Here is an 11,599-nt window from a genome sequence, read left to right as displayed (position 1 = left end):
GGTGGTGGAGGGCTCTGGGGCAGCTGGGCTGCCACATGCCTGTGGCAGAGGGGCTGGGAGAGTCCCATGGGGCACTGGGGACTGTCTGCGGGGTATGGAGGGGGTGTCCGTGGGGCACTGGGGGAGGTGTCCGTGGGGCACTGGAGGTTCCTGCCTGGCTGTAAGGTGACAGAGGGGCTGGACGGGCTGGGGGCATTGAGCAGCATCCATTGGACATGAAGGGGGTGTCTGTGGGGCACTGGGGTGGGTCTGAGGTGATGCAGGAGCTGAGGGTGGCTGGACTACCAGAGCGCAGCCATGGGACTGGGGAGGTGTTGGTGGGATGTTGGTGGGGCATTGAGATGATGGAGCACTGAGATGATGGAGGGACTGGGGTCACCATGGGGGCTGAGCTGTTAGAGGGCCTGGGGAGACCACGGGTCATCAGGGCATATCAGTGGGGCGCTTGGGACCCTCCCTTATCCCAAAGGATCAGAGGAGCTGGGACCACCATGTGGAGCTGAGCTGGGAGACGCACTGCACCCTGAGCTCTCCACTCTGCCACGGAGCTGACTGCTGTCTCCCCCTTGTCCACAGAATATCCCAGGTAGGAAGGGACCTCTGAAGATCATCTGGTCCGAACTGTTGTGGGGAAGGGGTGAGGTTATCTCACACCCTGCCCAGTTGCGTCTTGGAACTCTGTACCTGGACTCCTCCGTGTACCTGGGGAGGTTGTTCCAGCGAGTGATTGTTCTCACTGTAACGTCATTTCTTAGGTTGAGCTGAAACCTCTCTCAGTGCAACCCATTGCCCCTTGTCTTCTCCATGATGTGGTGACTTGTGCAGAGAGAACCCCTTCCTGCAAACTGGTATTTTTTTTTATATTTCTTAAGTGTTTCAGACCAGCACCAGCCAGGAAATGCCACATCTAACAAAAGAGGGGATCGGACGCCAAATTTGTCCGTTGCAGGGCTCCGTCACCAGGGACAAGCTTCCTCCAAAACGGCACAGAACCCACCATAGCCAAGCACTGCTCCAGTGTCTTCCCTTTCTCCCTGCAGCTTTTCTGTAATTCCCTCCCAGATAGACAAGTTTATCCAAAAAAAAAAACCCCAATAAATATTAAAGCTCTGTGCTTTCACGCTCAACACTCCTAGTCCTGTTTGCAGCTATCTAAATGTCTCTAGCAGAGCTGTCCCCACCACCACGGTAACCCTTGCAAGGTATGCAGAGCTGAGCTGGCCTTGAAGGAGCTACTGACCCACCCACGGTCTACGAAGCACAGCAGATAACCTGCTCACCAGGGAGATACAGAGTGGCCAAATTCCAGCTCTGGGCAAGGAGGTATCCGACTGCCATGCCGTGGGACATGGAGCTGTCAGACACAGAACCTCTTCTTGCCCCTCTCCTGGCACCTCCTGACTTCTGTTGAGGGGAGAAGACACACGTCCACCTCCCGCTCAGGGCTGGCGGTAGGGTGCCTGGCCCGGACCAAGGTCTGCTCTCGGAGAGGTGCAGGTAGATCTATGTGGAGACCCGTCCAAGCACCCCCAAGCCTTTCAAGTAACTGCTCAGCCAATCGGGCATCCACACGCCAGCCGTAATTTTTGGGTAACTGAAGTTCGTTCTCGTGCAAAAGCAGGAGCCAAAGGCTGGCATGATGCTGCCCCGCCGGCATCCCCACCTCTACCCGGGGTGGGTACGGCGAGGAGGCCACGTCCCACTAGTGGGTTGTGGGCACAGGGTGCAACAGGCAGGGGACACCCAGCCCGGGGTAGGTGACCTCCGGGAGGCTTTCTGGCTCAGGTGTGGACCTGCGGGTTGCAGGGAGCAGCACGGGATCCCGCAGAGGTGGAGCACCCGCGTCTCCCACAGAAGGGGTCTGCAAGGAGGGGAGCCGCCCTCCCAGGAGAGGGGTGTCTTCCCTCCCCCCCACAAAACCTGCAGGAGGGGTGCACATAACTGTCTGCATGGGCACACATGTGGGGCTGAGCAGGACTTCAGAAGGATTATTCAGAAGGTGCTTAGAGATTTGCTGTTGATTTTAAATATTAACATTTCAGAAATATCTCTTACTTCTGCTGAGACTCAGTGCTTGCTGGTTAATTAGGTGTTATTGATCTATAAACAGCTTCAATCTCGATTTAATTTAAATTGCACAAACGGAGTTTTTTCCTGCAACAGCTGCCACGCTGCTTGCTGTTGTAAAAAACATGCATGACCAACGGTGGCAGAGTGAGGTGCTGGGGGAGTCTCTCAAGCCTGAGGTGTTGGGTACTGCGAGGTGAGCAGGTTCCTCCAGGGACCTGGGCCCCTCTGCCTCTCCACCCTGAGCTTGAGGGACAGGCTGTGAAGTCTGTAGATCCACAGACGCTTAATGGAAATGGCAGGACAACTTCTCCAACTTCTTCTTCCAGACCTGAGAGGCCACCTTGGTGCAGGGCAGAGGAAACTTTCCCTTCTCTGAAGAGCCAGAAGACACTGGGTGAGGGCTCAGTCCTCAAACTCAACATTCAGGTGAAGCAATTCAGTCCTCCAGACCCAGGACTGGTGGTTTCCATCCTCTCCTTGGGTCTCCCTCCCTCTGCCAAGCTGGAGGACCAGCTTTAGGCCACCAGAGCAAAGAGAACCTGGCTCTTCCCTCCAACACATTCTAGAAGGTCATTGCCAGGAGGTGAGGGAGAGGAAGGGCAGATCATTGACAGGAGCACTCAGCCCTGTATCCACAGCCCTTGCACGTCTCCCCAGGTTCACACACTTGCCACTGAGGTCTCCGGGTCTCTGGCGCATGTCTTGGTTACCACTTGTTCCTGGGAGACACTTCTTCTCTTCCACCCTCTATCATACCCACTCCCAGGCTGGCTCAAGCAATTTTTATGGCTGCACAACTCTGGCAAGATACTCTGGAAGTCCTCTGCTGAGGACTCAGGCAATATGATACAAGCACCACGTAGCTGCTCATCAGCTATGAACCCCATCTCATCGGTTAGAGCAGCTCATCAACTTCATTCCAGCAGCCCCCCAACTAGGCTCTCCCCCCAAAACAGTGCCGCATGGCAGCTGAGCCAAAGCTCTGTGAGCTGACCAAAATTTAGTCACTTAAGAGACTAATTTGCACCTTAAGTTCTGTTAACAGATAAAATAACCCTGATATATTTTTTTAATAATTTATTTTACAACACACAAATACATCACTTTACAATGTAATTAAAAAAAAAAAAAAAAAAGACTTAACAAAAGCCTCTCTGAAGAGAAAATCCATTCCATACATTTCAGGAGATTGAACGTTCCCCCGTCTCTCTGGGACAACCCTTACGGTTCGCTTCCAGCTCGCGCCGTGAACGCAGAGGGTCGAAGCGAGCGAGTGTCCAGTTCGCTGCTGGTGCAGAAGAGGCAGTGGTTGAAGGAGGAGGGCTTCACTGGGCATGGCCGGCCAGGCGAGGAAGCAGGGGAGATGCCTTCTGGCTGCGCTCAGCAGACATGTGCTCCAAGCGCTCTGTGTAGAAGCCATTGAAGTCCAACCTGAGAGACAAAAAAAAAGTCAGAAGTTCTGGCAGCCCGCTGGCTCAACGCCGCCCAGGAGCGGCACGCAGCGAGCCAAACGCGCTGCCAAGGGCTGCCAAGAGCTCGGCACTGCAAGCGCCGCAGCGGACGCGCTCGTCAAGGCGCTGAAAGGCAGCACGGGGATCCAGAAATACATAAGCTCTTTTACAGGGTCAGACGAATTTTAGGACAGAGTTGGTTGAAATGAGGGGTGTGAAGCAAAGCAAAGCAAGCCTCGCCGCGGGAAGAAGCGGAGGATGCTTGATGTGCAGCAAGAGGGCCTGCGGGCCAGCACAGACCGCTCGAGCAGCCACCCTGCTGAGCGCAGGAATGTATTACACATATAATCCTGCCTCCTCTATAATCCAAAACGATGCCACAAAACCACCCGGCTCCAGGCCTGCTGTGACCTTCCTTAGGCAGGTCACTGCACTACTAAGCCAACTAAGATACGCACAGCTCTTGAAAACGCGTGCCCTGGGAACACTGAGCAGCAGTCCATATAACTTTTGTGTGATCTACAGGCTTATCCTCTTCATTTCTCAAATTAAGTTGCTCCAATACTAAACGAATGGGCACAATATTTGAGTTTCATGTTGCTTAACAACCTTACACAAACGGCAACAAATTGTTCCTTGACATTTTTTGGTGACTGTGGAAAACAGAGCCTCGACAGATGGAATTTATCTGTTGCTGTCTCCTGGTTGAAAAGCTTACAGATCTCTCATCCTCTAAGTGTTGCACAAAGGAAACCTGACACTGAGGCGGGCATATTTACCAAACTTTGATCAAATATCAGAGCAGGACTTATTTACATCCGTGCTTTGAGGATCTGTTCCATTTCTAAAGTTGCTTTACTCCAAACTTCTTGAACTGCAGATTTTTATCTGCTTCCCTTTTGGCTACATTTTCAGGGTTAAATGATGGGATGATAACTTATCTCGTAAGAATTTGCACAGTGCTTCTTCACACTCTGCTTACGCTTCAGTTTCTTGTTTTGCGCCTGGAACTTTTATTCACTGGGGTTTGCACACTTCGGACGTCCCACCGGTCTTACTCTAAGCTCAGTCATTGCCGTTTCCTCCAAAACGGTAAAGGAAGGATATCTGACGAACACTAACAGCACTTGCTGCATAAGATTTCTAAGTATTTGTAATTAAGTAATCCTTCTGACAAAGTCCTCTATGCTGTAATTCTTCTCCTTTGCACTACTGGGATGCGATGGAGTGACTCTGGAGATCTGTGGTTGCCAACCCATTGTCAACACCACTACGGCTGGAGCCAAGGCACCTGAGCAGGACTTCAGCACACTGAAGGTCTGTGAGTTATGTGTGAGCTTCCCCGCTTTGAAGGAAACCTTCTGGATCTCTGTCATCTTCTGTTTGGTGCTACAAATACGATGGTTGTGCCTCAGTTACTTAGTACTGTAAACTGAATAAATATTAACCAGGATCAAATAAATAAAAACACAGTACCCGAGTTATGAATAAAAGGGATATTTTGTTATCTGCCTTACATGTTGACTACCACCCTTGAAAAGCAGTCATATAAAAAAGTTATAATTTATAAGAAAGACCGCTATATCTTACAAACTCTTCCATCTCCCTGTCAAATGTGTGATTTCGGATGGCAACCGTCTCCGCTCGGGTTCTTGGGTTCCTGTTGCCATAGAGTCCAGGACTCGATCCAATAATCTCTACAGACTGAATGAGAGCTAAATGTCATGTCTGGGCATTCGTCATGGGACTTCCGCTCTTTGGAACGTTACTGAGCAGCCTGTAGAAAAGGAAAGACCTGTCCCATTGCGTGGCCTGTTAACACGCAGCATTGCGGTTAAGGAAATGGGGACATCTGCTTGGTCAGGAAAGGTCCAGCTACATCCAGCATCTTGGTGAAGGCTCACGTGGTCCCAGACAGTCCAAACTGGGGGACTTCACAGTGATGACAGTCCTGATGGCAGAAAGACGCAGTATTTCCTCTGCAGCCCCTCAACAGAACTGAGGCGTAGAAATACCAGGGGGCAAAGGACTCAGACCCTCTTCTGAACCGCTGGTTGCAGCTTCAGTCACCACTCCCAACGCAAACTGCTATCAGAAGCATTTTGTTTCCTCACAACCCGCCTGAATCACCATACTTCTCCTTTCTGCTGAAGCAGGAAGTTTGTGTTGTAAAACCCAATCTATCTGTATTGGAAGAAAGAACTGGCTTCAGAGCTTCCACAGCTCAGGAGTCACCTCCTGCCACAGCGAACAGTCGTGTGTGGACTGTGAAACACAAAAGCATTGGTGGAGGACAGCTCCTGGCCATGGCACCATGGACCCACAATCGAACAGGATACATAGCCAGTCCCCACGGTGCAGCATCAGCTTGTCCCACCACCCTGGTAGATGCATAAAGTTGACATCAGGGTGGGGAGGCAATGATAAAAGAGGTAAGCCTCTGATGCTAAGTGTAGGAACAGTGCTGGAAGGAGGACACCACCTGAGCTACTGCCAGAAAAGGCCTTACATCAATGTCTGGCATCACACGTGATAAAGTGTGATGGAAAGCCACAGGACTTCTGCTGTTGCATGGTGTAAAGACTGGTCAAGGATTCAACATTGTTGACTTCTTCACTAAGCTGAGAACCAGCTCCAGCCTTGGACTGAGCTGGGTGATCCCACCAATGGGACAATCTGCATAGGTTCTTTACAAGACTCAAGGATTGTGGGGTCATGATGATCTTCTATTAAAAGAGCAGGCAACTTGCTCTTCAACACTGTGTTGGTGTTTTAGGTTTGCATGGCAAGGGTTTGGTACTGAGGGGGGTGACAGGGGTGGCTTCTGCGAGAAGCTGCTAGAAGCTTCCCCTGTGTGGGATGGAGCCAATGCTAGCTGGCTCCAAGAGGGACCCAGTGCTGGCCAAGGCCGCGGACACCAGTGACGGTGGTAGCACCTGTGGGCTAAGAGAGTTAAGAAGGGAAAAAAGGGAGCGGGAGCTTTTGCAGCCAGAGAGAGGAGGGAGAAGATGTGAGAAACTCTGCAGACAGCCAGGTCAGTGCAGAAGGAGGGCAGGAGGTGCTCCAGGTGCTGGAGCAGATATTCCCCTGCAGCCCGTGGTGAAGATCATGGTGAGGCAGGCTGTCCCCCTGCAGCCCATGGAGGATGATGGTGGAGCAGAGATTCCCCCTGCAGCCCACAGGGAACCCCACTCTGGAGCAGGTGGATGCACCCAAAGGAGGCTTTGACCTCGTGGGAAGCCTGTGCTGGAGCAGTCTGCTGCTGAAGGTCTGCACCCTGTGGAAGGGACCCACGCTGGAGAAGTTCATGAAGAACTGGAGCCCGTGGGAAGGACTCACGTTGGAGAAGTTGGTGGAGGACTGTCTGCCGTGGGAGGGCCCCCAGGCTGGAGCAGGGGCAGAGTGTGAGGAGTCCTCCCCCCGAGGAGGAAGGAGCGGCAGAGACACCATGTGAGGAAGTGACCACAACCCCCATTCCCTGTCCCCCTGTGCCGCTGGGGGAGGAGGGAAAGAAATGGGGGGTGAAGTTGGGCCCGGGGAGAAGGGAGGGGTGGGGAGAGGGGTTTTAAGATTTGGGTTTCTTTCTCCTTGCTCTACTCTGTTTTCTTGGTAAGAAATGAGATTAATTTTCTCTAAGTTGAGTCCGTTTTGCCCGTGACAGTACTTAGTGAACGCTCTCTCCCCGTCCTTATCTGGACCCACGAGCCTCTCATTATATTTTCTCTCCCCTGCCCAGCTGAGGAGGGGGGTGAGAGAGCGGCTTTGGGGGGCACCTGGCCTCCAGCCAGGGTCAACCCATCACAGTTGGCCATGCCCTGTGCCACCTGCAATGATGTCCAAGGCTGGATCATGGAGTTAGCTGCCATTAAGATCTCCTGGATGAAGCATCCCAAAAAAGCCTGTCTGTTAGAACTTGTACTGGTAATGATAAAAATGTAAGCACTTGATAAAGAAAGAGGCAGGGCTGCAGCACTGAGGAGGAGTAGATGTTCTTGCCTGGATGACTCAACTGCTTCTGGTCTCGATCCCTGAATCTAGCCTGACTCTGTATGCTCCTGTGACACCTAGGAGTGATGGCAGCAAGGGCAGTGTAAGAGCTTAATCCCTTTGGCCTGACATTTTTTTCTACAGGTGGATCCTGCCTGCAATCTACAACAGTCCAACGATGGTAAATAGTGATGCCCAGGCAGATCAAGGTTGATATAAAGTGTCCAGAAGGCCTTGATATGCTGCACCATCATTTTCTAAAAGGTTTTACAGAGACTTAGCTGTCCTGGTTAGTCCTGAAAGGAACAGCCATCATTTGTACAGTTGGGGCCTCCACTCACAGCCAAAAAAAGTCTTGGAAGAATTTCCAAGATGAGGAGACCTCAGACTCTGGTCACTTCAGAGATGGAGTGAATCAGAGTTGTTAGGACCGTGGAGAAGAGGTCCTCACCTACCTTCCTATTTCAGGGACTAAGTATCAACCAACGAGGGCAGTTCTGGTGGCAGGAAGATCAGCTCCTACCCTGAGAGGGAATGGAAGCAGGAGAGGTCAGAGCAGCAAGCAGTTCTGTGGCACTGCATTTCCTTTCAGATGCCTATGAGTATCCCTGCCCTCCTCACATGAAGAACACAATCCTACAAGGAAGGCAAGACACGTAATTCTCTACAGTGCTGAGGGAGCTGGTGGGCTAGATGATGGTGGAGCAGAGATTCCCCCTGCAGCCTGTCAAGGATGATGGTGGAGCTCCTGGAAGGACCCCTGGTAACAGGGATGACAGGTTTTAGTGTTCAACCTTGGTTTCAGCTATGTGACCACATCTCAGACAGAGCAGCAGGAGGCCAGGGGCTGTGTAACGTATGGTCAAGAAGTTCTCAGAAGTAAAGGACAACTGGAAGCCCAGTCTCCTGCTGGAATACTTCACAAAACAGTGTTTGCAAAGGTTGGTACCAGGAATCCTGGACGGCCCTGTCAGATGCTGTTAGAAAAGGACAATGAAAGCTTCAAGAGACACAACATGAGGAGGAGACAAGAACCTGCCTCAAAAAAAACATTCCAGAAACTTTTTCTCTCTCTGTTTTCAGGGTGTAAGGGTTATCAGCCAGCCATAAAAGACATCTGGTACAGAAGGGCAGCGAACAGAACTTAATGGTTGCAGGTTAATATCCTTATGGTTTTCCTGAAGATTAAGTTAAAGGATGAGAATTGACCAACAAAAAGTACAGTTCATAAAGACCAAACAAAGCAGAGGAGCAATAAGACTACACTTAAAACAGAGGACAAAGCACAGTTAGGAGACAGCTCAAAGTACTCTTTAGTCATATGTGGTTAAAAAGAACTCAGTAAGGATCTACTGTGCTATACTAAATATCAAAGGGGTTGGGGCACGAATCCCTACAGCACCAAGGGAAGAAAGAAAATGTATGTCATTAACCAGTTATCAGGCCTGTTTATGAACAAAATTACATATCACCAACAATTGATTCTAGCATCTCTACCATTAAAAAGCATTGCAACTTTAGATGAAAAACATTCTTAAAATTAGGGAGTACTCCTTGGTAAACCAAGGGCTTTCCTCAGAAAAAGATGAAAACAAACAATCAACATCTTAAAATGACCTTAACTTCTGGCTAGTCTTGTAAGAGCTGTGTACAATTGCTTACACGTGAAAATAAGGCTACACGCCAGCTTACAGACAGCATGAAGAAACTAACGGAGATTTAGGATGGCTTTGTTTTCCGTGCCCCAGCTGACAGCAACGACAATTAAGGTAAGTCTCAAGTGTTCTAGGCTCACATGCACCATAACAGTGCAAGTGTGTCTATTGGGCTTACAGACACAGAGCAAACCCTTAAAAAAAGTCTTGGTGTTGAAATATTTTATATTCACGAAAATCCTAGCCTCTTTTAACTATGTCTATATGCAATATATATCCTGCCTCTTCACTGGAAGAAGTAAGTCACTGTAAAAACGAATTGTTTTTTGCATGTGCCCAACGGTCTGCAAGCAGCATTTTTGAAGTGTTACAGTCTTTGCCAGGTGTGAGGCAGCTGGCGACCAGCAGCTCTTACATGTGACTTCCACCAAGGTGACTCTTTGAATTAAGAGATGTCAGCCCCTGAACCTCACTTGCCTTCTTATTCTGTCGTTGTATGCATGCCTCAGCTGAACGTTTGCAATCTGCACGCTGCTAGGCTTCACGTGTGCTTAACTCTTGAAAAACATATTCCAGCCACAAACACTAAAATCTGCTCCCAGCAGCAAACTCCGCAGTTGCAGTTATTTCTGTTTTGCTCCTAAAGAAGTGGTAGCAGGATCAGAGTGAGCAGCATTCTGCTTGCACAGCACGTGTGCTCAGCTGGGGATAATGCTCCTAGGGCATTATCAGTGGTTCTTCAAAGCTAGAAGTACCAGGGAAGGTCCCCCCATGCTACACCAATCTATAACCTGGTTAAAAAGACCAGCAATGCTAATAGGTATGACTCTTATAGCGAAACCAAATGTTAATCTTTCCAAAGAAGACCTTGTGCAACTCATTTTATTGAAACAGAAACACAGAGGTTATAAACCGAGCAGCAAAACCCAGATCTCCTTATCTCTGTCTCTCTCTTCATGCAGTGTATCTTGTATACTTGACTTTAAGGTATTACTGGGGGAATTTTGACTTCCTAAGAAGCTAGTAAGTACGGATGAAGCCACAATGAAAACATATTAAGGGATGGTTATTTAAATACATACAAGATGTGAACTTAAAACAAAATAGCCACTTATGATCAATCCCTTGCACGGTTTTCTCATCTTGGAATACTGACGCTGTATTCAGGAATCAGCTTACTCACTGTCTACACAGGGAGACAATCCCCAGGAAAACTAACACTTCCATTACATTTACAACATTAATAGACAAATTGTAGGTAATTCAAAGGAATGTGATTGGGTTTTTTTAAAGCCTTGGGTTGAAATGCAAAGCAATATTTCTTGTGATTTCAGCGTTTTCATTGATGGGGCAGACATGCACAGTTATAAACAGCAATTATTCTTCCTGAGCTGAATTTGGAAACCACGGGAGGGGAAGTTACAGAGAAAAAAGTACTGGCTCACCTGTAGATGATGTTGAGCATGCTGTGCTCACAGTCATTGGTGCTGTAAACGCTCAGTTTGTCCAACAGGTCGAGCAGATGTGTTGAGAAATTGCTATCAAACTTGTTGATCGTTGCTTCGAAGCCAGATGTCAGGTGGAGGTTGTCAGCATGCTCTGCTAAAAGCTATCAAGACAAAGCGACAGTGGCCCCATGTGTTTGCTGATTCACACTTGCCGAAGAGATGCAATTATTCCTTCCCTATTTCCCAACCTGCTCAGAAATACTGCCATAAAACTTAACGGTTGCTCAGCCACTAAATTAAATCCTTCAGAACAGTTGCAAGGTCCTTCATAGTTAAAAACCTTGTCATGCCTACCTTGGAGAACCCAGAGTAGATCCCACTAGAGTTATCCTCAAATATATGCTGCTGTTATTTATCTTCAAGCAGGAGGAAAAGCCAATAAGCAGAAAGTGAGTGTTGCCTAAGATAGGTTGTAACGTCTGGAGCACTCTGATTGCCTTGCAGTGTGATGGACCCTACCAGCTGTGTGCCAGAGAGGGGCTTTCAGTGGGACAGGAGGCAGCCTGCTAACCACAGAGCATGCCAAACAAATCACTCAGTACATGTGCATCTCAACAGAGAACTATGGACAAGACAAATACTCCAGATATGAAAGGGATAGGCTGGAAACAGTCATGCCTGACAGCTTATTGGCTCATCTGTCACCAAATGCTAGTTCTGGAAACCAGAAAGTTCTTGAGTTGCAGGAAGCCTGTATTGGGGTACCCACTGCACAGCTGAAAATAGAGCTAAGAACCTAAAAACAAGTGCAGGGACCGCTGTGGGAGACAAGTTCTTCGAAGCAGACCTTGAGACCACCATCAGCGCTCCACACTGCCCTCAGAAATACCCACAATTATGCAAAGATTCTGCTTTTGGGGCCAGAGGTGCTCTGGAAACTAGGAAGGTCTATCTGCAAGAGGTAGGACAGCCGCTCTGACCAGACTGC

General features: G+C 49.2%; 1 protein-coding gene and 1 long non-coding RNA gene across 6 annotated transcripts in view; one reads left to right on the top strand and one right to left on the bottom strand.

Annotated features, from left to right (window-relative positions):
- Positions 1-164: 164 nt before the first annotated feature.
- Positions 165-3,167, top strand: LOC142602668 (uncharacterized). The gene is made up of 3 exons (XR_012836434.1): positions 165-719; positions 1,170-2,263; positions 2,397-3,167. It is a non-coding gene; the product is annotated as an uncharacterized LOC142602668 (long non-coding RNA).
- Positions 3,144-11,599, bottom strand: part of TUBGCP2 (tubulin gamma complex component 2) — a 37,133-nt gene continuing 28,677 nt past the window's right edge. For 3 of the 5 annotated variants that reach the window (XM_075759043.1, XM_075759044.1, XM_075759045.1), the window contains exons 17-18: positions 10,609-10,772; positions 4,540-4,910 (exon numbers count right to left, since the gene is read on the bottom strand). In XM_075759043.1, the coding sequence (XP_075615158.1) occupies positions 4,679-4,910; positions 10,609-10,772 (396 nt within the window). In that variant the 3' untranslated portion in view covers positions 4,540-4,678. Of the gene's footprint in view, positions 3,502-4,539; positions 4,911-8,271; positions 9,804-10,608; positions 10,773-11,599 lie in introns of those variants that run through there. The other 2 variants (XM_075759046.1, XM_075759047.1) reach the window with 2 other exon arrangements.

This window comes from Balearica regulorum, chromosome 7 (genome assembly GCF_011004875.1).
Source record: "Balearica regulorum gibbericeps isolate bBalReg1 chromosome 7, bBalReg1.pri, whole genome shotgun sequence".
Lineage (NCBI taxonomy): Eukaryota > Metazoa > Chordata > Aves > Gruiformes > Gruidae > Balearica > Balearica regulorum.
This window is presented reverse-complemented; position numbering and strand designations above follow the sequence as displayed.